This window comes from Bombyx mori, chromosome 8 (genome assembly GCF_030269925.1).
Source record: "Bombyx mori chromosome 8, ASM3026992v2".
NCBI lineage: Eukaryota > Metazoa > Arthropoda > Insecta > Lepidoptera > Bombycidae > Bombyx > Bombyx mori.
In genome coordinates, this window is record NC_085114.1 from 13,991,049 (window position 1) to 14,017,279 (window position 26,231).

General features: G+C 37.4%; 1 protein-coding gene across 4 annotated transcripts in view; it reads left to right on the top strand.

Moving 5' to 3' along the window:
• The window catches only part of LOC101736129 (CBP80/20-dependent translation initiation factor), a 51,581-nt gene that overhangs the window by 19,822 nt on the left and 5,528 nt on the right, over nt 1-26,231 (top strand). The window contains exons 3-5 of one of the 4 annotated variants that reach the window (XM_004923590.3): nt 1,847-2,580; nt 6,804-6,885; nt 10,590-10,737. In XM_004923590.3, the coding sequence (XP_004923647.1) occupies nt 2,446-2,580; nt 6,804-6,885; nt 10,590-10,737 (365 nt within the window). In that variant the 5' untranslated portion in view covers nt 1,847-2,445. Of the gene's footprint in view, nt 1-1,846; nt 2,581-6,803; nt 6,886-7,183; nt 7,840-10,589; nt 10,738-26,231 lie in introns of those variants that run through there. The other 3 variants (XM_012697958.2, XM_004923591.3, XM_021346272.3) reach the window with 3 other exon arrangements.

Genomic DNA, 26,231 nt, shown 5'->3' on the forward strand with positions numbered 1-26,231 from the left:
TATTTAATATACATCCATAACCCTGGAAAAGACATTTATATTTATCATACAAATATCTTCCCTTGGCGGGATTCGAACCCGCGACCCCCTTGTGTAGTGACCATGTCACTTACCACTACACCAGACGGCCGTTGAATTATAGAATATTAAGGAGCTATTTAAACCCCTATTTTGAAACATTCTTTATTGGTGCTCCACTTGTATTGGCCTTACCGGAATGTTATATAGCCTATAGCCTTCCTCAATAAATGGGCTATCAAACAAACAATTTTTCAAATCGAACCAGTAGTTCCTGAGATTAGCGCGTTCAAACAAACAAACGCTTTAGCTTTATAATATTAGTATAGATTAAACACCATATTTATCACGAGATCCGTCATTGGACACATCAACCACGCTAGGGCATCGTAATGAGTATTCGACGTAATCGCCTGTTTCCTCTTTTCCCTCTGTACATTGCAAAGCGTTGTTTTGTAAAACCGGTCCGAGGTCGACTGTAGAATCGATGAGGCAACGGATATTATGTTTGGAATAAAAACACTTACCTGTTTAAATAGACAACGTTTGGAATTATGAGTTAAAGAAGAAAGAGAGAGAGTGTCAAATTGTTGTTTTTAATGCGACATCGTACATAGTTCATTAACAATGAACTTCAGAAATGTTAGGGTCATACCTATAGCTTCGAGCTTGCATATTTGTGGTTTAATGATGAAATTTTGTGTAATAAATCTAACAAATAATTATATACTGTAATCTATTCTGTAAACAACCGATCATGATGATGGTTAGCTTTTTCATGAATACATAGATTGTCTTTCAACCAGAAAAATGAGTACTGTTCCCAAAAGTCTTAATGGTAGTAGGGCATTTTGTGATCCCGCGGGGGCTGGTACAACCACCCTGCCTATTTCTGCCGTGAAACAGTAATGCGTTTCGGTTCGAAGGTTGGTACAACCGTTGTACTATAAAACTAAGACTTAGAACTCATGTCGCAAGGTGAGTGACGGCATTTGTGTTGGTGATGCATATGGGCTCTTGTAACCACCAAACAACAGGCCATAAGCTCGTCTTCCCATATAAGCATTAAAAAAAGGCATGTAAAAGTAGTATATAATATATGAAGCATTATATTCAGTCAAACTATTTGCGATCCTTCCGGCGTTAATTTTTTTTCCTACCTGTTCTGATAGCCCTGAGAGGCTATTTCAGCTTCTCCTCGACGTGTAGGTGAGCTCACGGGGCTCAAACCGGAGTGTTGCTAACACTGACCCCAGCAAGAGCAGTGCTTCGCCGAATCTACCACTGGATCGGAAACGCGACCCACTGAAAAGATTCGGCGAGAAACTCAGTGGATTGTGTCTATGGGTTAATTTTCTCGTCGAGCCCTTCGTCACTAGCGACGGGTTCGGCGAGGACGGTGACCGGTGCTTTTGCACCGTTAATGGATCGGGAGGATCCGTAATGACGTGTATATGGCGACGTTTAGTCCTATTCACATACATACATTGATGTATCTGACATCAATGCCATTTCAACATCATTATTTTTCATTATTTTTTTTTTTTTTTTTTATTGTATTTTTTTACTTGTTTTTTCGTTTATTTGTAAATATTTTTAAAAATTAAAAAAAAAAAAATTTGAAAATAAAACAAAATAAAAAAGCCCGCTGAGTTTGTTTTGCCTGTTCTTCTCAGGACTGTGGCTTTTTTTCGGAACCGGTGGTAGAGTTACCATTGTTATTTATATTTTGACATTCAACAAGTGTGTTATACTGACATCTAAGTTGAAATAAATGATTTTGAATTTGAAAACAATATAAATTAACGTATTCTCTGCTTTGTTCCAGATTAGGGTTTATATAACTCCAACGACGAAAACGATTCGAGCTTCGTGCTGTAGAAACTCTCAGCCCCTCGAAATATTGTATAGAATCGCTCGGTGACTGCCAGGCATTGACACATCACTGCACTGCTCTTGTATGATAAACGTCTTAGAAATAAAAGATTAAAAAAAAAAAACGAAAAAAATAATATAATACGAACTAACGCCCTCTCGGTGGCCACGAAGAGGGATATTTATTATACTTTATTATTATTATTATTATTATTATATATGCATATATAAATCGGAGAAAAGTGATCTCTAAAGTGACGTCACAATATTAATTGAATTGTGATCTTGTTAATTAGTTAGCCGTGTCGCATTTCGTATTGCCCGTATTTATTGTAGTTAATATTCTTTTATTACGTTGTAAATATCAACAATATTTATATGTTACATGTGACATCGCGTTATACTATAATACTAGTCATCGATCTAGTGTGTGTTTATTGTAAAATCATAATTTAATTGTTACTAAAAGAAATAATTAACGAAAACTTCGGTCGAGTGCACTGAAGGCAAGAAGGGAATTCGTGTTTGAGAGCAAGTTACGTAACTGTCAAGATGCAGACTCAATTAGGATCAGGCAATGATCTGCAGAGGAGCTACAGGATCCAGGACTTCGCCACGCCTGGCGTCATCATGAGGGAGCGGAGCTTCGTACGTCCTCAGTCGCATCACAACATGCATCATCACCAGGTAAACAGACTTAATAGAACTCAGCTTAATAAGTATTTTCTTTGGTTTTCAGCAATCGTAGATATAATTAAAGCTGTTAAGGAACGCCAAATTAAATCGTAAAAATAAGCATAATTGTGTAGTTTAATTGTTTTATTTTGTTCTGAATTTTAGTGGTGGTAGGACCTCTTGTGAGTCTGCGCGGGGAGGTACCACCACCCTGCCTATTTCTGCCGTGAAGCAGTAATGCGTTTCGGTTTGAAGAGTGGGGCAGCCGTTGTAACTATACTTGAGACCTTAGAACTTATATCTCAAGGTGGGTGGCGCATTTACGTCGTAGATGGCTATGGGCTCCGTCCCACCTGGTGTTAAGTAGTTACTGGAGCCCATAGACATCTACAACAAAAATGCGCCATCCATCTTGAGATATAAGTTCTAAGGTCTGAGTATAGTTACAACGGCTCAACTAGGTTCGAGAGAAAAGCTAACAAAACCTTCTACACGTTAATTACTACAACTAATGTTGATACGATTATATACTGTAATAAAACTGCATGTTTTGCCAGGAAAACCTATTGCAATGCCTAATGCTTATAATAGAATAGAGTTATTAATTTTTTTACTTTGTTCTGTGTTCAAACTGGATTTCACCAGTTTCAGTCGCGCCTTGCGCATTTGATTATCGGCAAATATTCTGCTACAACATTCAATGTTTAAAATACAAGTGAGCGGCAATTGAATGCACCAATTATTTTTATGATTAATAAGTTAGACGAGCTGTTTTTCTTCAAATTTAGACTCTTCTCTCCCTGTTCAGAATAATTTTCAACGGCAAAGTCAAGAATTGTATAACAATTTAAATTTCATTAAACATTACTCCAATAATATGTGTTCCTTAAAAATTGTCATTATTTTTTAACTATTACCTTTTAAATTTTAATAAGATATAATTAGATTTATGCGTTCGTTCAATAGTGCGCGAACAAACAAAACAGAAGAGACAGAAAATAATCCAAAAATCGGTCATTAGTTTTTGGTCTATCGCTGTTCTTTAATTAGCCCCTTTGTATTATTTACCATTCTTCATTGTATTTAGCCTAGCATTGTATCTAGCGTAGTCTTTACTCCACGAAACCTGCTTATAGTGTAAGTACTGTCTGTCATACCCGATCCTGTAGACCGAATGGTATTTTTTTTTATTGCTTAGATGGGTGGACGAACTCATAGCCTAGTGTTAAGTGGTTACTGGAGCCCATAGCCATCTACAACGTAAATGCGCCACCCACCTTGAGATATAAGTTCTAAGATATCAGTATAGTTACAACGGCTGCGTCGGCTGCCCCACCCTTCAAACCGAAACGCATTACTGCTTCACGGCAGAAATAAGCAGGGCGGTGGTACCTACCCGCGCGGACTCACAAGAGGTCCTGCCACCAGTATGGTAAACAGTCGACGTCGCCCTAAATACGTCATTACAGATCCTCCCGATCCATTAACGGTGCCAGCGAACCCGTCGCTTGCGACGAAGGGCTCGACGAATGAATTAACCCATAGACACAGCCCACTGAGTTTTTTGCCGGATCTTCTCAGTGGGTCGCGTTTCCGATCCGGTGGTAGATTCTGCGAAGCACTGCTCTTGCTAGGGCCAGTGTTAGCAACACTCCCGGTTTGAGCCCCGTGCGCTCATCTACACGCCAAGGAGAAGCTGAAATAGCCTCTCAAGGCTATCAGCATAGATAGGTAAAAAAAAGTACAGATAACATAAAGCTTTCATTGTGATCCTCATTTTCAACTTAGATCAGCAAAAGTGCTATTGCTGATCGAAGTTGTACAAACACACCCGTTGTTACTGGTTTTCTATATGTATTGATAAAAACATGTATGTTTTACATTGCGCGCTCTTGTTCTCTGAAGTTTTCATTTTCATGGACGATTCTTTCGCAACAGTTAGGCTGTAGCTGAAGTTGAGTAATTAATTCGTTCGAAAATGTTTTTGCTGCAAATCCAAGCGATGCAAAATATGAATACTCAAAACCTATATTGACTTTACAACATACTCTTTGTTGACAAATATCAAATATATATTTGCGTTGGATATGTGGGCGACTACCGCACCCACAACCGAAACACGTAATCTAAGACCTTTTGAATGATTTGCGAAACAGTAAATTTTCAGGTGTGGCTCAATTTTGTAATTTAATCATTGAAAGTTTTTGTTATTTTAATATTTAATTTTACAAAATTAAACGTACACGTTCGAATCAACATCGACTGTATCAAAATGTTTTATGGTTTAATCTCGCTCGTTTATCATTTTTAATTTTATTATTTCCAACGTTGGGTATACTTTAGAATTTTCTTGGTCACATACTATTGGAAGTACATTTTGTCATGTCATCAAAGTCTTAGTGAGAATCGCTGGGTCACGCCGGATGCGGGTGGCAACGAACCAGCCACACTGGACATCAATTGGAAAGGCCTATATTCAACAGTGGACAATGGACAGGCTGAGATGATGATGATAATGCGAAGACTGAAGAACATACGATACAGGTCGCGTAGATTAATCATATAGTATCATCAGGGAACTGCGCATCGGCATTGAAGGCGCTGACATGGTTGTGAGTTCGTCCAAAAGAGTTATGTCCCGTTGTGCGTTGGATATAACTTTTAGTTTTTGTGTATGGCAATCGGATTTTAACTGGATTTATTAGTGACGTTTCCTAATCTAAGGATGTCTGGTATATAGACTATTGACACCTTGGCTGTGACAAATAAAATCATAAACCTTCATCTCGTGCGGCGGAGCGTCGAAATGCGCCCCCGACGATATTTCTATCAGTGCGTAGCAGGTCTTTCTCGAACCACCAGCACTAGGGTATATTAAAATGCTAGAAGTTTTCCGAAAACATACTTTGTACGGATTTATAGTATTTAGTTGTCGGTGTCGAACTCTGAACAAACACCTGAAATAATCGGTCCGCACTAGTGACAGGGACGTGGTTTTTTTTTTATCCCCACCAGCTGAAAGTATCGCGGCGGGCCGATGTGTGTATGTCCAGCAGTGAAGATGTGGTACTTACGAATCGAAAGATGTTACTACCCTCGTAGTCAGTGTGCTTAGTGCAAGCTGTGGTGCACGTTTCTTAACTCGATAGCGTAAAAGTTAAGCCAATTTTGTATGCAATTGGAATAGCGCCCCTAGCGGCAAACGTACGCAAACGATCCCATTCCATACAAATATGAGCTAACTTTTACGCTATCGAGAACGTTAAAAAACTCGCACTAAGCACACAGATCAAAACAGATCGCTGTGTAATTCAGAATAAAGTTTCAAATACATTTTAGGTGAATGTTGAAAGTTTTTAAAGTATGTATTTGAGCAGATACCGGTGAGTCATGAGATGGGTCATACAAATTTTATGCTACAAAGTCAAGAAGATTCCTCACAGATTCACACGATACATATTACTCACTTTTTGTCGATGAAATATTTGATTGCGCTACTGAGCTTAAAATAAACGATGACAGCTCATTAAGTCACCTTATTTGTTGGAAGCATTTCTAGTAAAATATATGCGTTTTTCTTTGTGTATGTACATCTTTTTACAAAGTAATTCGAAATACCAACTTAATGAATCGCTGTAGTAATATGGAATGTATAAGTAAATATGTGCGCTTGTGACAGCTGACATTTCAATTGTTGTCAGACAGTAGATCAAAATTTTTATATCTAATGTTGCCGTTTCTAAAACCTATAGTCCATAGCCTATATAGCCCTACATACTTATTTTATAGACTATATAGTATACTTGTAGATAATTTTACTAATTATTCGGAAGTTTAGTTTTGTAAATGTACTCACCGTCCAACAAAATCCATTTAGAAATTTTGACTTTTATACACTATAGTACATCATTACTAGACTGCACTGGTTCCACCAGCCTGATGATGTTCTGCCACGAAGTTCTCCAGCCTTCTTTCTTAGTACTTATTGCTTCCTACTTAGTGATTGAATAGCCGTCATCATAATATCTGTAACTCAGACCTCATCCTAAAGACTGCTGATATTTACTTTGTGCATTATTTAGGATCCAGTAACAACCCAATCAAGTCGCATGGATTTACTTTTCATCAGGCCAGATTAAAAGAGCATAAATTATAATAAGAGCACCAGATAAAAGGCAGTTCATCTTACATATTGTCTATATTTATAGATTAAATAAGTCCGTTTCTTTTGACAGTTTTCAAATAATGGGAAACGACGGAGTATGATCCTCACCAACGCAAAGGGAAAACCGACTCTAGAAATCTACAGACCACCAGGTAATTGACCAAAAAGACTGAATTAATTTTAAAATCAAAAACTACAAAGTAATGATACCTATTGATAATTATAAAACTATAAACAAGTAAATTGTTCTCATAAATCTCATTGTTTTGTTTCCCAACAAGTAATATTACGATAACAATTATATTTCCCAAAAATTTACCTACTTTTCAAGGTAAAATACGTAGAGTTTTAATCGTGTCAATTTGAATTTAAATACCTAATTTTTTTTAAACTATTTTTTGTGTATTTTCTGAAACACGCATTCTATTTGCTTAAAACATGATCCTTTTTTCATTTTCATTATATCTTGCACATTAATCCATTATATACTAGTTAATTTAAGTACCACGTTATATTTTCTGTCGCGAAGCAGTCATGTGTTCCGGTGTGAAGGGTGAGGCAGTCATCAATTAAGACTCCAACAGAATGTCTGAACACGACGTCCACGGTCGCTCGTTCATAAAATACGTAAATAAATACACTAAGTACCCAATTATAAGGTTCATTACATTTAATTTTACAAGCAGAACTATATTATGTTATTATGTAAAATAATGAAATAAAAAGGCAGTACATAAATATGTAATCTTTTAAATAGATATAGGATCTTTTTGTATAAATTGCGATCTCTTTTTACGAATTGGCCGGCAAACGTCATAACGTAAATTTGGCGCCAAAATTAAAAATAAACAAAATCTCGTATTTGGAACGGCACGCACGACAGTCTGATGTTTGCGACGTTTGTTGAAAGTCAGATTTTCTGAATTTTCTGTGGATAATAGAAAATTATTTTATTGTCGTAATGTCTCGTTGTATTGTGAAGCAGTCGTTAGCTCAGCCCGTGGTCGCGCCCGGGGGTCAGGTTACGCCGGTGTCGGTTACACAAGTGTCCGTGAGTTCGGTGTCTGTGACGTTACCTTCGGTTCCACCAGTTTGCGATGCTTCAGGTTTGAGACATTTGCTCTTATTAAAACGAATACTCTAAATTTAAAGTATCATTAGAATAACAAGCATAGATTTCAAGTAGATTACTATATAAACAGATGGCATAATATTATATAGGCTGCCTCTAATATAACTAAGATCTCTGTAAAGTGTACGTATTACATTTTACTGAAATAATTAGTGTATTACTGCGTTCACATTCCGTGAAATCACAATCCTTCGTAAAGGTAGCTTTTAGCTGCATCAGCTCGGCAAAGTGCTCCTCCCATCCCGTAATAATAATCGTCCGTCTTTTAAATGTGAGCATTATAAAACACTTCACTTAACGTGTAAGTTTTATTGCGAAAAACAGGACATTCAACAATAACAAACAATTTCATAGGAACGTATTGATCAGTTTGGGTCAGATATTCATCGAAGTGGGCATTTTATCGATTTTCCTCACTAATTCCAATTCATATATTATAATTATTTTTTTGGATTAAATAAATCATTTTTTTAAGAGTTCCGCCTTTTCCTTTCTAACATTTAAAAGGGATGTAACGGAGCGCTTACAATAAATTACAGAAATACAATAAGTAATTCATGAAAGTTTTTCTTCTTACTCAACACAGCGAGACCCTTGTTATACAAGCCCAAGCGTTTTAATATAAATAACGCCATTTGTATTGCTTCTTCATGGCCTTATTGTACTGTGTGAGGTCGACGCAGTATGTATACCTCGCCCGATGACGCTGATATGGTCTCTTAAGACAATCAGCTAAGGTAGAAAAAAAAACATGCCCCATTTTCCATTCAAGGCCTACCATACGTCATCTCTGCACTCACTCCCTTCACCCGCATATGCTCTTTAGCACAGTCAGTCCAAGTCTTTAGAAAACCCCAGTTAGTATTGCTATCGATTATAACGGGTAACATAAAAACTAGTTAGGTTGAAGTGAGATATTAGAATGGGTCTTTGGAGGAACAGTTTAGCTGTACCCGGCTCGATAGTCTGATACGCACGGGTCGTCACAAAGTCTCCCGATTACGTCTACTCAAAGGTAAACCTTGACAAAATTTTTAAAATATTAAAATCAAGTGGGCCATTAGGCTTTGAAATAGTAGTGATTAGGATTGGGGATTGAATAAATAAATAAATAATAAATATTTACTAACAATCACGCCACGTTAACTGGTCCCGTATTAGGCTCGTAAAGAACTTGTATTATAGGTAACAGGCAACGGAAATAAATGTAAGATTTTTATTATACACATACATATTATTATATTTAATATACATCCATAGCCCTGGAAAAGACATTTTATATTTATCATACAAATATCTTCCTTTGGCGGGATACGAACCCGCGACCCCCTTGTGTAGTGACCATGTCACTTCCCACTACACCAGACGGACGTTAAAAAAGAATAGTATCATCTCAAGCATCATTGTGCGCACCTCGGCGTTGGAACATCTCCTGTGCTTCCGATTGCACAGGCGGTAAAAGCACGTACGGGTTATTTCCGAGAAAATATGATGTTTCATTTGTCAAACTACATATTTATTATTAATAAAACATACTTCATATTAAAAAAATTATCACTGAAACGGTCAGTCATAAATAAAAATGTACACTATTTTGCGAATTATATATTTTGTTTGCATCATGTAATCGAAATTACTAGTTTTTAAACTAGCATATTGTTCGTTTAAGAAGGAAATGCGTTTTTAATCACGTAATGAAAATGTGTTTATTATTACGCAAAACTATGTATACAAGTCGATTAGCTATTTCCTTACAATATTGCAAAAATGATTGTGATTAATTTACAACTGACGCAACTGATGGTTATAGTAATTTTTATTGGTCATTTTTCTAATTCACTTTGAATTTTATCGGAATCCCTTTCAACCACGTAGTATTTTTTTTATTGGCTTTGTAGGCAGACGAGCATAAGGTCCACCTGATGGTGAGTGATCACCGTCACTCATAGACGTTATTAATGGCAGGGGCAGAACCAAGTCGCTGCCTACCGCTTAATACTCTCCACAAGCATCGTTTGAAGAAGGACATGTCATAGCGCTCGGGAAACACCGTGGAGGTGAGTTTATTCCATAGCCGGAAGTCTAATGAAGAGGCTAGTTCTTAATGAGTAAAATGTAGTCAGCCTCAGAGGCATTTTTGGTTGGTGTTGCTACGTGCTTATTGTCAAACTTCTGAAAATAAAACACGTTTGAAACTCCAGCGTTGTTGTGTGCAACACGATTTCCAGCTGAATAAATCTGTATTTTGAGATATGTCGTGATCGTATCTGGCAATGTTCCATCATTATTCATTCATTTGAACCTCGTGCTCGTAGCTGTCACTTCCGGCGATGATGACGCGCCATCGTGTACCGAAAGCCTTTTTATGACGACGTTTGCGATAGATGAATTTAGAAATTATTGAAATTTATCAAGGATGAATCATTATTTACGTTGTAGATGTATATGGGCTCCAGTAACCACTTAACACCAGGTGGGCTGTGAGCTCGTCCACCCATCTATGCAATAAATAAAAAAATCCAGACATTGTCATTCTTGCTTTTGCCTTTCAAATACCTATTTCCTAATATATCCTCTTATTCATTACAACCATACCCATATTCCAACTTCATCATTATATTTATTTGAATCATGAACACTTTAGCAGACGCACATCACTAGTAGTATCATTCTATCGATCTTTCCTATCACCCTCTTCTCTTGACGAGCCGCGTTGACCGCCAGGTGTCCGCACAGACGGCGTGGTGTCAACGAACGCTGGTGCCGCCTGTACGACCACCACGGCGGCCGGCAGTGGTGCTGCGGCCACCAACAAGCTGAATGTGCACGCAAAGGAGTTCACAATGGCGAAACCGATTGACCTACACAACAGGTAAGTTAGATTATTACCATAGCTGGCGTTACACTTGTGATTTAATAAATAGTAGTTTAAAAAAACTAACAAAATACGCTTTTATAGAAAATCAACTACAAAATAGAAAATAAATTTGAATTATAATAAAAATAATGTAAGAAAAAATGATTTTATTGTAAAAAAGCGTGGTCTGCTTTTCAGGATATTATCAAAATAACTCTTCTACTTATATCTGTTCATAAAATATTTATAACTACTGATACCATGCACCCCACGCTTTTTTACAATAAAGTAGTTTTTTCTTACACTATTTTTAATTCAAATTTATTTTCTATTTCTTAGTTGGATTTTCTATAAAAGTGTATTTTGTTAGTTTTTTTAAACTATTATTTATTTTTCATTTTTAGCTGAATTTCAAATTTTTTAATTTTTTTTTATTATTGTATTGTCATCGATCCTTAATAAGTATACCAAATTTAGAGTTAATCCGACGTTTTGAAGGGGGTCAAAATCATGTTCAAAGATTCCGTTACATACTAACATACGAACGTCTGAAGCTAATTCAGAAAGCGTATTAAAAAGTATTTGTGTCGTAGTTTTGAATTTGACAGTTTTGTAGTTTGTGTCGTTGTCGTGGCCTAAAGGATAAGACGTCCGCTGAATTCGTATGTAGCGATGCACCGGTGTTCGAAACCCATCGGCAGGTACCAATTTTTCCAATGAATTTGAAGGGTGGGGCAGCCGTTGTAACTATACTGAGACCTTAAAACTCATATCTCAAGGTGGGTGATGGCATTTACGTTGTAGATGTCTATGGGCTCCGGTAACCACTTAACACCAGGTGAGCTGTGAGCTCGTCCGATCTATGCAATAAAAATATATATAAATTAAACTTTACTACTGCGGGTCATTTGACTCATAGAAGACATTTAAACTGTATACTTAGCTATTAAGCCCAGCCTAATAAGAATTAATGGGTATACCATGTATGTATATGGCATGGGTTGGAGTGCGGTCGTTTGGTCGGTGTGCAACGTTTATAGCGCCCACTCCATTTGTGATGTAATGCTCTCGGCGGTCAGTTCGTGCTTCGTCATCCATTGGCTTATTTCCCTTTTAGCGGACGGGACACTGTGAAACCTTGACTTTGAGTACTTGAAGAATGAACTCGTCTAGCTATTATTTAGGCAAATTGAAAACATCGTGCAAACACATTCGACGTAATTACATAGTTTTGTTTCTATTCGTCTGATGAGATTAATCAAGATTGAACGTCTTAAATGAATGAGTAATTTTTGATGTTTTTCATGTTTCTGACCTTGCACGGATAGTTGTTTCTCATCTGCTTTAGTAACAACGTAACGAGCTGTGATGGTTGCCGTTGGCCGAGATCCAATTGAGGCATAACAAAAATCGCATGGACGATGTGCGAAGCTGTGATGTCTGTTGAGCGTAGGTGGGTGCGTCGCGTCGTCGCGAACGTAGTATCAATTGTATAGTTTTTGTTATCACTTTGTTGTCGAGAGTGGCGCGGCTCTGACGCGATTACGCCCGCGCAATCGAAGCGGGCCGCAGAACGCCAGTCCGCGCACACGCCGGGAGACGCGCGGAGTTCTCGCGACCGCGACCAAACCAACACGAACAAACAATCGAACGCCTTCGAACGAACCTCAAAACTACCTCTCGCATCGCTGCCTGCTAATCTCTAGGCAAGAGCATTGACCACCGACCGACGCCTGATCACAAGCTATATCTGCCCTCTGGGAATCCTCAATCGAGGCTGCTTGCCGGATATACGGGCTATTTATAAAATTCCGCCGTCGAGAGAGAAATGAGACGTAATTTGTTGGTGGTTTTGCCAAGTTTGCACTGAGATTTGCAGCTTGATGATAGTGATAAACGCTGTAGCTAAAGTGTATATAAGGATTTATTTTAGAAGTGAAAGAGAGGTGCTATTTAGCGATCTAGTGAATTCTAGAAGATAAACTAATTTATTGAAAATGGTGCGAGGACGTTATTCTACTTCTGATGTGTGAGTATACGTGAGATAATCATTAATTGTACATAAAAATTAAACAATTATATAAATAGATTAATTTAATATATAAGTGAATCAATTTTATCCATGAGTCAGGCTGAAAATTTACCAACACATCTGTTCTTATACACGCAAATGCAATAATAAATAATATGATTGATAAAACACAAAACAATTCAAAGACTTGAAATTGTTAACTAGGTACAATATAAATTTTACAACTAATTTCAAATCTATCGATAATTTTAGACATAAACATTGCATTTAAGATTAATCTAAGAAGTACTGACCATTGATACAATATATTATAATACACTGGGCGCCAAAAATCATACAGATTCCATTGTGAAATTATTTGCAGCGCATGAAACAATTTGAGGCGTTCGTGTATTAAGTTGATCTGTTGTCATGTTAGTCATTTCCTCATTGTCTTCACTGAGGATGTCGACCTCTTAAAGTGATACTTCATGCAGAAGCTTTGTTGATTCTAATAATGGAAGATTCCATACTTGAAATAAGCGGAAGGTTTAATAATTATAGCACTTCTCACGTATGAATAGAGCAATCTTAAACTAATAAAGCATAAAATTTCGAATTGCATAGATAAGTCAAACGATTTCAGTCACGTGTTTGAGTACTATAGATTGTATACTCAAACAGCAATAATTCGTTGTTAGTTATATTTAAGACAACTAGAGGTCCCGCAGTAGTCGAAATTCGCCTATAATAATTGGAATTGTAAGTTTGTACACTATTATGATTGTATTTTATACTTCTATAATCACAAACTTCACCAAGGCTACTCTATAAAAAATATTAATAAAGACAAACAATATTTAATTTTAATCTATTCTCAATTTGACCACAGACGTCAAGAACAAAAGTTTGACAATAAATAGTTGCATGAGTGTGTGCGTCAAATACATGGTATGTAGTGTGTGTAATGTTTTCTTTATTGATTCAATGTATCTTTTATACATTATTTAAAAAAAATATTAGCATTGTGCACTTCTTCTCTATATTCTCTATAAGTCTGAAAATTTTCATACTCCTCCGTCCGCGCATTTTTCGTAAAAGGGATACAAAGTTTTTCACGTTGCTTCACGTATTAATATGTAGATTATGAAAAAATATATAAAAATTTGTGTGTTTATGTCTACATACGTATTGTGTTTAATGTTAATGTGTTCGACTTTTGAATGTGTTTGCACGTCGTGCATCCGAATCGGTTGAAAATTTGTACAGTTGTTGGCAATTGCGTGAAAGTTTCTGATATGGTACCGTCATTGTGCATTACTTGTTGCTGGAGTCAGTTCAATAATAAAGTAATCATCATCATCATAGTCGGTTACTCTTGGTAGAGCAGTCGTAGTCATGTAGATTTCTTGTTTATTAAAGCCTTGATAGATATTCTCCATAGTTTGCGAACTGAGGCTTGGCGCACGCACTCGTTAAGCGGGGTTTTGGTAAGGTCTTTGACCGGATCAGTCCAGCGCATGCGACTCCGTCGAGATCTTTTACCATTGACTCTACCCTGAACAACAAGTATAAATAAAGTAATAAAGCTTCTTAAAGCTTAAAGCGTCGGATAATTAGGATGCAATACTCTTTTTTTTCTTACCTATTCTAGTAACCTCGAGGGGTTATTCTAGATTCGCCGAGCTTGTAGATGAGCTCACGGGACTCAAACCTGACGACGTTGCTAACACGAACCCTAGCAAGAGCCGTGCTTCGCAGAATCTATCACCGGATCGGAATCGCGACCCACTGAGAAGATCCGGCGAGAAACTCAGTGGGCTGTGTCTGTGGGCTAATTTATTTATAGCAGTAAATTAACACACGCAAGCGACAGGTTCGACGAGAACAATGACAGTGCTTGAGGTACCTAAAAGCACCGTTAGTGGATTGGGAGGATCCGAAATGACGTGAATGCAATGCTCTTAAAGCTATTCAGAGCTATAAAACGTAGGGCCATGATGACCCGACCATTCACCTTAATTCTCCTTAACTTCCCGAACAAATGATGTAAATAGAGGAGACATGATAAAGCTAATAAACAAGAAGCTAATGTTGCAAGAACCTACATATTATATTAAGTAGATTGAATAAAGTCGTAACTAGCCAGAGCGCTACATCGGTTACCGGTTATTAATAATTTGCGGTAAATCATTGTAGCACGTCTAGTAGTGGAAGCTAACGAAGCGTGTACAGTGAAACTGCTGAAATAACAGTCGACGTCACGAATCCAATGCGCTCCACGATAGCACGGTGCGCTCAACGGTCACTGTCTTTCAAAATCTAGAAATTCTTTTTCAGCTTTCTAGTGAAAGTTGGCGTTGTTTGACTTGATTTTAAATTTTGGGGATGGTCTTCTTTTGTAGATTGTGGAAATTGTTTATAGAATTGATCTCATGGTTTGGTTTATTTTAGATATTTACTTGATTGTACATTGTGATCCTACTTGCCAATAAGATACAGACGTCGGGAATATACAATATATTATCTAAGATATAAATATAGATAGTATAGTATTTATAATTTAAAACAATGGCCGCGTATGTATGCCTGTGTTTCGTTCTTAGTTCATTAACCTAGTTTGTAGAAAACTGCTGTCTCGTTTCAATGTGGCGTCTTTTTGTATTTCCATCGGCTTTCCGGAGTTCATTAGATCCATTTTGTCTTGCCTTAACAGACTAAACAAAATCCTTTCAATTGTCGACGCGTGCGTCACACTGGTCTAAGTTTAGCGATGTGCGCTGTCGTACCGTCCAAGTTGGCAAGGTCACTTTGAATTTTGTTTTCCATCTGGTAAATGAAAAATAAAGGTCTCCTACCTAAAATGTAAATACTGAAGGTAAACAAAACGATAATTTATTCGCAACGAGGGCCCGTCCTTTTGGGATCTTTGAAACGGTCGAAAAAACTCTTTTTTTTTAAAAGTTTTGTGGCATGGTAACGAGTCCTTTAAGACAAGTCTTATTTTTTTCTTATATTATGTTTTATGAAAAATGATGATACGAATAGAAATGAGATGAAATTGATTAATTTGAGACTTTAATCAATCAGGATAAAATCAAATATAACGAGATGAGATTACATAAATACATTACATAAAGTTTCAGAAAACCAGTGATTTTCAGTGGACTTTTTAGAAAAACTCAAATAGTTACGTCTAGCGACTTTGTTCCCGCCAAAAATTCAACAATAAAAAATCCTAGGAACACAACAAAGTTTGTCAGAATAACTTGGGGGCTCTGTTAGAATAGTTTCAATAGAATATTGTAAGATCGAGGGAAGGAATATATCTTTATAAATCTATACCCAATGTTTCCGAAATCAAATGTTATTATAGCTATGTAACAACTTTGAAGACGCCACAAGTGGCTTTACATTTTCAAACCGATTGAAGTGATAGTGATATATAAGTAAGCGTAATAAAAAAGGTTGATTGGTATTTACGGGGGCCAACATAATCATGTTTTAATAGTATGAGGATACCTTATACAGGCGAAAATCTTTCAGTACATACTTAAAGTTTTCAGGACCTACTAAAAAAGATGATTTTTTTTTCAAGCAACTTGTATTAGATTACATGCATTTCACACACAGCGAATTTTAGATTTCACGTTTACTCCTCCACTATTATATATTATTTTCTATTTTTAATATAAATACTACATTTTAAAAGTCCCATGAATGTGCGAAACACAATGACAATTCGTACTTCATAAATTTTAATTTACATTTTTTTTACAATTTTATTTAACCATTCTTGAGACCTTAGAACTTATATCTATCTCAAGGTGGGTGGCGCATTTACATCGTAGATTTCTATTGGTTCCAGTAACCACTTAACACCAGGGTGGGCTGTGAACTCGTCCACCCATCTGCTTCGAAAGCATTAAAAAATTTGAATGTCGATAAGTTGGAGAGCCCTTGAGACTTGTAGATTAAAACACTATTTTTATTTATTTTTCTTAAAAGTAGACAACTTCAGTATTCGAATGAGATTTTTGTATGACATGAAAACTTATTGTAACAATAGATTTTTTTAACATAATAAACATTAAACTTGCTTATGTTAATACCGCAAAGTAGGTCACACGTTAACTGTCAACGTAAAGTTTGCACTAATGAAAAAAAGTGACAAGATAATTATAATGTACATTGGTAACAGTAATCATTTGTTATTGTTCTAGTAATAAGACTCCTTATCTGTGCTCTCGTTTTAAATTTTCACGTCTTTGGGTAAAGAATAAGGCAAACATGTTATTACCTAACATGCTAGATTTATTTCGGTTCTTAGTGTATGTTGTTACTGTATATTTGATCTTCAATTGTTTTTTTTTCTGGTAATGGGCAGACAGACGACTATAGATTCAGGTTGCGACTGAAATTGCAAAGTTACACTTGCGTTTTAGGAGACGGAGCTTCTCAATGCTGAACACACAAAGCCTCGTCCACCAAGTTTTTCGCTGGATCTTCTTAGTAGGTCGCGATCCGGTGGTAGATTTTGCGAAGCACTGCTCTTACTAGGACTAGTGTTAGCAAATTCTCTCAGGTTGAGCCCACGAGCTCACTTACCCGTTCGGGCGTAGCTGTAATAGCCCCCTAGGCTACCAGCAAATAAAACAAAAAGCCACGTATCATTTAACAATACGCTTTTGAACCTCGAATGTAACAGAACTCAACTGAAGTGGGCAGAAGGCAAGATGACACGTTAATTGCGGAGCGCATCTCTCTGCTATCTAGCGTGACGCCGAACGGAATTATTACGTAGCTAAAATTCGGTAGCTAAAAATCCCTATCCTGGCTTTCGGTTCGAGTTAGTTGGTGCGGTGAGAGAAGAACGTTCTCTCGGACGCCCCGCCGCTCCTTTCGCCAGGATAGTGATGTGGCGGTAGCCATCATACAATGCAAGATATTTGACAGATGTCTGAATCTCGCTTACAAAATTATCAAGACAAGCCTGCATAAATACAAGTTCCGAACAACAACATTTGGATCGTCGGTCTACCGAGCAAATATCACCCGCTCGGTGGAAGATCTTCCCTTTGTCGTTTAAGCCTTCCCACAGTCGTTTGTAGAAGTTAACATCGCCCGCTACGAGCCGTCGCTATCAAGCATCACACTGGGGTTCTTCAACTACGTATCACCTCGACATTTTGCGCGCTGGCCGATAGTTCGCTCAACCACCTCAAATACGGACCTGTGAGGTTGGACTTTCCGCGCTCGAATGACACTGGACGTTACCCACGCTTTGAGCACGGAGATCAGGCCTCCACTAATTAGCAGTGAATATCTTTGCCACTAGGATCCAGGGACGCGTCCGCGTCAACACGCATAGCTTTTAAAAAGAAAATAGTACGGTAGTGGAACATATAGGAAAATAGCGGTACTTTTTATAATCGTTAGACAGCGGCTTGGTTGTGTCCCTGCCATTGCTAATATTCATAGGCCACGGTAATCACTCACAATCAAATGGACCGTATACTCGTGTGCCTAAAAGAACAACAAAATCAACTAGCCCAAAGTCACATACTCGTCTTTTCTCAAATATCGACACTGGTGATTAGCTAGCTATTATAATAGTTTTGTATTTCGTTATTAAAGTGTGGGCCGCAAGTGACAAGGTGAACAGACGACTTTACACAAGCCACAACATCACAATCAGGACACGAACACACTGGATGTAGGCCGCTTTTAGAACTATTTGGAAAACGGCCCTCGGCTTATACTAAAATAATCGTTGATTACATTGATATTTGAAATTCCCAGAATAACTTGACTCTTGATTTAGATCACGATCCCATGTATGTTGCACTTAATTCAAATACGGCCCAGGCCAGTTTGGAGTTTTAAAAAGTTGGTCGAACTAAATATCGCCAATCTAGGACTAGAATAATTCGTTGCTACCGAATCGATAATTGGATAATAGTCTGGTTATTTCAAACTTGGTCTATATTTAAATCTAGGAAAAAAGGGCAGAAATTATTCAATTGGAATTCGAGCAGAACTGTAAAAAAATATTTAGTACATTTAGGTTTTAATTGGTCACTTTAATCGAGTAACGCGTAGTTGAAGCGTTGTCAGTTTCACTGAGTTTCATATGAGTATGACTCACGGAATTTGCTGCCACACGATACGTTTGTACCAATTTATATGTATTTTTATATGTTTTGTTTAGCGATTATTTAGCGCAATGCATTCGGCAATGCATTATTCCGTGATAAGGTAATTTCATCCTCAATAGGCGACTAGTATGCGGCCATATTAAATGGTTATCGGCGATAGGCTACGTCAGCATCGCCAGACTCATAACTTACACAATATAGTTCTGTCCATATTACGGTATCTTCTCTGACAAGCATCAATATCTTTTCTTCAAACAGGCAGGTAGATTTAAACAGAAGTAGTCCTGGCCTTAAGATAAGCGCCCAGTGTATTCGTAAGGAGCGATACGACTGTGCCGGTGTTCCATGATGAAAGAATACCATCAAGTAATAGTAAAAATGAAACACCAAAAAATTCTGCCCTGAAGCAGTAAAGCGTTTCGGTTTAAAGGATGGGGCAGCCTCTGTACTATAAAACCAACTCATGTCTTAGGGTGGGTGACGGTAATTACGTTGTTGAAATCTATGGGCTCCGGTAACCATTTAGCACTAACACTAGGTGTGCCCTGAACTCATCCACCCATCTAAACATTAAAGAAAAGTATCATTATGATGGTCTTCTTACATATACGAAATCTGGACTATATTGAAGATTTACAGTAATTGAAACTAGCCATCCCAGTCCGGAGTAGCCGGAATAGTCCCCCGTGGCTACCGGCGATTAAGTATGAAAAAAACTGGTGATACATCTATGTTTTACACCCTCTCCACAAATAACAGACGAAACGCTACTATAAAACTAGCACATTTACAAGTAGCTAATGTTGTTTTGGGTCCCATTTCGATGTGGTAAAAATCGATTTCCATTATGTCTAGAAAATTCATTCATATTACTTGGGCTTTTTATTAGCTCTACCAGCATTGAATAGGTCGGAAATGTGCTCGCGTGAACTTCGTTTATATTTTAACATCTCAATTTTATAACAAACGGTGTAAAAATTCAAAATATAAATGCTGTGATTCGGTAATTATGAACATGTTTTGAGTTCTTTAATTTATTCAAGACTGAAAACATTGAGTCTTGAAAACATGTTCCGCAAAACATTGTGGACTGATTTAATAAAATAATAAAAATCGAAAGGCAAAACGTTAAAAGGTACACTTTTATCATCACACACTTATTTACTGCCACTGACATTGTGCAACAGACCCATCGTGTGTCATAGTAACCTTCCTTGATCTTTTTGCAACGAATTTTAACACATTGTGTGATAATACAATAATGTGATATTGAAATTCTGACGCTTCGTTGTCTCTACTGTCTGTTGTTTGAAATACACCCAGCCAAACTGATTCATTATTTATTATTTTTCAATTACGTGTAAAGTACTGTTCGCTGAACCATTTGCAGTGTATAAATCGAAGAACGAGCGGTTATTACATGCGCTAATCAAAGTAACTACATACTTTGTAATTTTAGTGAATTTTACATTTTTTTTTATTGCTTAGATGGATGGACGAGCTCACAGCCCACCTGATGTTAAGTGGTTACTGGAGCCCATAGACATCTACAACGTAAATGCGCCATCCACCTCGAGATATAAGTTCTAAGGTCTCAATATAGTTACAACGGCTACCCCACCCTTCGAACCGAAACGCATTACTGCTTCACGGCGGAAATAGGCGGGGTGGTGGTACCTGCCCGTGCGGACTCCCAAGAGGTCCTACCACCAGTGAAAACATTACATAAATTAAACATAATACCATTACATAAATTAAACATAATAATTATTTGTGTTAAATAAATGAATTCAGTTTTTTCTTCGGTTTTTGCGAGAAGTATACAATTGTTTTTTTTTTATATTATTTCTCACGTTTCGAATACTTTACATTTTAGTGGTCATGAACGACTATCATTTTATCATATGAACGAATGATCGACATTTGTAAAAATAACGTTAACGATTTTGAATAATCCATACATATAAATAAAATTGGAGTGTCTGTTTGTAATATTGAAATAGCCTCTTTTTACTACTTGCGTATACATAGGCGGCACTGAAAATTTCGGGAATTAACGAAGTGACACAACATTACTATTTAAAAATGTATTTATTGCTTTTCGAAATATTCTCCGCGAAATTTGACACATTTTTCCATACGATGGAACCAATCATTGAAGCAACCAGTCCATTCGGAAGTTGGGGTCTCCAAAATGGCCGTTTTGTAGGCGTCCACAGCTTCTTCAGGTGATGAAAATCTCTGTCCACGCAATTTATTCTTTATTTTAGGGAAAGTATAGAAATCATTAGGGCTTAGGTCGGGGCTGTACGGCGGATGGTCTAATAATAATTCTATGTTTTCTTGCTCTAAAAACTCTTTTGTTCTGTGCGCGGTGTGAGAACTCGCATTGTCGTGATGGAGGATGATGCGGCGGTTGCAGTTCTCTTTACGGAGTTCAGAAACGACCTGTGGCAAACAAATGCTAGCATACCATTCTGCATTAACCGTTCTTTGTCCCTCAAGAGAAATAGTCGTAACATGGCCGGTTTTGGAGACAAACGTGGCCACCATTTTTTTTGCAACACTCCATGAACGAACAATTTTTGTTGGCTTCTCATTTTCGAACACCCAAACTTGTGACTGGTTTTTTGTTTCGGGTTCGTACGCGTATATCCAGGATTCGTCACCTGATACAATGTTGTATGCAGCATTTGAGGATCCTGCGTGGAATCTTTCGAGAGTTCTGACGCACCAAGTAACGCGAGCCGCTTTTTGCTCTTCACAGAGCGAATGCGGTATCCATCATCGGGAAAACAACTTTTTTACACCTAATTGTTCATGCAAGATTATTTGTATTTGACTCATGCCAATGTCTAAAGTTGCCTGAATTTCGCGGTATGTCACATGTCGATCTTCCTCAATCAGCTTACGCACAGCATCAACGTTTTCTTGGGTGACTGCAGTTTTTGGACGACCTTGACGGGGATCATCACTAAGCTTGACACGTCCACGTTGAAACTCAGCAAACCAGCGATAAATTGTGGTTTTGGATGGGGCTTCATCAACAAATGCAGAAATCATCCGGTCAACACACTGTTTTTGTGTTAAACCACTTCGAAAGTCATAATAAATCATCGCTCTTGAATTTTCTCGAGTCAATTCCATTTTCTCAACGACTAAACAAGTTTGACAAAACCTCGTGACAAGACCGAGAATCTTTTTTTAAATAAATAAATGGTATTCGATTTTTAAAACCAAGGAGTTTTCAATTGAAAAGATTTTAATATGACAGGAACAGTGGAAATATTCCATTCCCGATACTTTTAGTGCAGCCCTCGTACTAGGTACACACACCAAAATAACATTTTTTACAATTTTTGTCTGTCTGTCTGATTGCTCCGGCTAATCTCTGGAACGGCTGGACCGATTTTGACGGAACTTTCACTGATAGGTAGCTGATGATATAAGGAGTAAATTAGGCTACTTTTTTAAGACTAGCTTCGCCCCGCGGCTTCACCCGCGGTACGACAATAACCGCGGGTAGCATCGTCGATAATAAAATGTAATGTTTCCGAAGCGAAGCGAGGGCGGGTCGCGAGTTATAAATAAATTCACTAAAGAAGATGCCGAATCTTGAGCTTCACGAATTCAGCGAAGTCGTTACCAAAGATGTAAGTCACAACGTGAATGGCAGTGGAAGGAAAAGTTAGTGGTTCACTCTCGTTGGGCCTACAACTCATCCTATAACCGCTAAAGAAACACAATTTTTTTTGTATAATAAATATGTTTTTGTTGTTTACCTGTTATGGAATATTCGAAACTAAAGGAGAGGATCCAATTATTTACCAGTAATGGAATCAAAACTAAAGGAGAGGATCCAAGCGTTATCTTTTAAAATACTTAACTCGTGATAACCTTTAAAGGCAAACATAGATACTCGTGTAAGACTATAAGTGAAGGTCGTCAATAGACAAAGCCGTTTCACAATTAGCAGCAGAATCTAAGCAAATACAGCTGCGGTGGAATGTGGTTACCTTGAGGAAATAGTGTGTGTTTACATTAAGATAATTTATTGTGCCCAACTACTCGCGTTTTCTTTGGCGATATGACTTGACGACTGTGTAGGTACGTGAAATAATAAATACCCTGTGAGATTACTCATTTATCAGGTTTTGACATTGAAAACACGCGAAGTCGCGAGTGCTTTGACAAATTAAAAATTAAGTAGATACATACAAAGGATAGAAATCTATATATTAATACGTGAAGCAAAAACTTTGTATCCCTTTTTACGAAAATTGGCGCGGACGGAGGAGTATGAAATTTTCCACACTTATAGAGAATATAGAGAAGAAGTGCACAATGCTAATATTTTTTTAAAATAATTCATAAAACATATATTAAATCAATAATGAAAACATTACACACACTACATACCATGTATTTGACGCACACACGCATGCATACTATTTATTGTCAAACTTTTGTTCTTGACGTCTGTGGTCAAATTGAGAATAGATTAAATATTGTTTGTCTTTATTAATATTTTATTATTATTTGGCGAAATTTGTGATTATAGAAGTATAAAATACAATAGTAATAGTGTACAAACTTACAATTCCAATTAATTATAGTCGAATTTCGACTACTGCGGGACCTCTAGTTAAGAATAGTTTCATATTTCGAAATTGAATAAAGTACACATTCTCGTATGGGTCGGTTTTATTTAACTGCCTCTTCTACATGGTCGACATTTTGTTTGTTTTTTTATGACATTTGGTCGTAAATAACATGTTGATAATATGAATCGTACTACTACCATACAGTTGCGTTCATTCTCCCGGGATTGTGCATCGCGAGAAATTAAGTGTATTTAAAATTCATTCTTATTAGCAGTTAGAAAGTGATTATATGTATGTACATATGTGTATATGAGTAATTTGATAATTATCATATCAGAATTATTTTGTTGCATCTACATATTTTCAGTAGATTATTGCAGCAAGAAAGTAGGTAGCTCTCCTATTTTATGTAACTATTTATTTAACTGTCGGCCCCGACAGACGTTGTCCTGTGCATACACAAAAATTTATTCAAGTCGATCCAGCCGCTTAGTTGCAGTATAGATAAATAACCCATATACCGACTGCAACGCCATCTGCCGGGTTAATTTGTGAATCTAAACCATCCAGGGCGCCACCCAAACGCATACAAAAAGAATCATTCAAATCGGTCCAGCCGCTTAGGAGGAGTTCAGTGTCAAACACACGAACAGAAGAAATATATATATAAAGGCTAGCTGACTCGGCAGACTTCGTAGTGCCTCAATCGATAAATAAAAGACCTAAACTTTTGTATAAAATCAAAAGGAATCGTCTGACGGGGGACACATCAAAGGAAAAACAAAATTGTTATTTTTATTTAATTCCGAGCATTTTCATATTTATCTACCTTTTAAACCTTCTCTGGACTTCCACAAATAATTCAAGACCAAAATTAGCCAAATCGATCCAGCCGTTCTCGAGTTTTAGCGAGACTAACGAACAGCAATTCATTTTTATATATATAGATAAAGATTAGCTATATGATTATAGATAGTTGTTTAATTCTATTTACTATAATTGGTTGCATCCTTGGTTGAGCTGCACGGCGCGGTCAGTGGTCTCGTGAACTGTAAACCGTACAAGTGACAAGTGCGCAGCACGCCCGCGCCGGGCAGGACGCGCCACTTGCCCTCGATCCCATTGAGCTCAGCATGACGGACCCAGTTTTAAATAAGAGGGCTTTAATGTGTACTATATTTGACCGACTTCCGAAAAAAAGGAGAAAGGTTCTCAATTCGACAATTTTTTTACGTGCTACCCCTGTTTTCCTAGGTGAACCGAAAGAAAGAAGGAAAGAAAGAAGTCATTTATTCGCTAAGCATAGTGAAAATGAGTTATTACATAAGTTAAAGCAGCGTGTATGCTTTGTCATTATTTGGCATGCGAATTTTAGTGCAGTGCAAGACATTTTAATGTTATATTATAATTTACCATTCAAATGAATGGTAATTATATAATATTCAAAAATCAATTTATTTTCAATATCGACCCTAAGAAAATCATTTAAGTGATAATAATTTTCACTAATAAGATTATCTTTTAGTTTTTCTTAAAATGAAAATCGTTTAGGTCTCTTAATTACTTTGGTAATTTATTAAATATCCTAACGCTCATACCTAGTACCATTTTTTTTTTGGTCAGGAGGAAATCGCCGGACTTCCGCCCTTTTCTGGGGATACTGGGCGGGGTATGTCAGAGTCGAACTGACTAAAACCTCCTGTCGCTCAACAACCAACGTCCAAACCTCGCATGAGACAGAACTCATGACAAGGCAAAGGGGGGAAAGTGAAGCGTTTAGTGCGGAGCACATCTCTCCCATCACCCTCCCCCTCGGGACGCTGGACTGGCGGTCGTCGGCGCCACGACCACCAGCCCTCTCGGTCGCAGACTGTCCGAAGCCCGCCTAGAACCTATTACCATACCGACTTTGATGATTTTATGCAATTTGTGACATTAATGTTTCATTTGTTTCAAATTTGCACATACATTACGAAAACTCTTCAAAATCATTTCGATGCAGAAGCAGTTCGGGACTCGAAAACTAATCGTAATTTATTTACTTGTGTTTAACAACCACACCCACTAGTGAGATCATCAATCATTAATATTGATATATCTATTCATGTAGTTACGTTTCCGATCATTATTCGTGTTCATTTGCCTTCGCCACTCGGAGTTAGTGTTCCCTTTTTGGAACTACGTAACGGGTGCGCATTGTGCGACATGCATGTTAATTATTTGTTACACAAAATATATGTTAGTCTTTAAAGATTGTTTTAGTTTTTAAATTTAACACTTTTATAATGGTGACTATAGTTTTGTTTTTGAATAAAACAAATATGGTTGTTTCTAAACTGCAACGTCCATTAGGCAATATAGTGAAATCTATTCCCGTCAAATTTCAGTGAATTTGGCATTTGGCAAAATAACTCGGCTTTGTGTTTTTACCTATTTTAGTATAGGTAGGTAAGCTATTTCAGCTTCGCCTTGACGTGTAGATGAGCTCATCTGAGGCCATCTGATGAGGCTCAAACCGGGAGTGTTGCTAACACTGCCCCCTAGCAAGAGCAGTGCTTCGCAGAATCTACTACCGGACTGGAAACGCGGCCCTCTGAGAAGATCCGGCGGGAAAGTCAGTGGGCTGTGTCTATGGGTTAATTTCCTCGTCGAGCAACGGATTATTGATCTACCTAAAAGCACCATTAATGGATCGAAAGGATCCGTAAAGACGTGCCTAGGGCGACGGGTGAACTA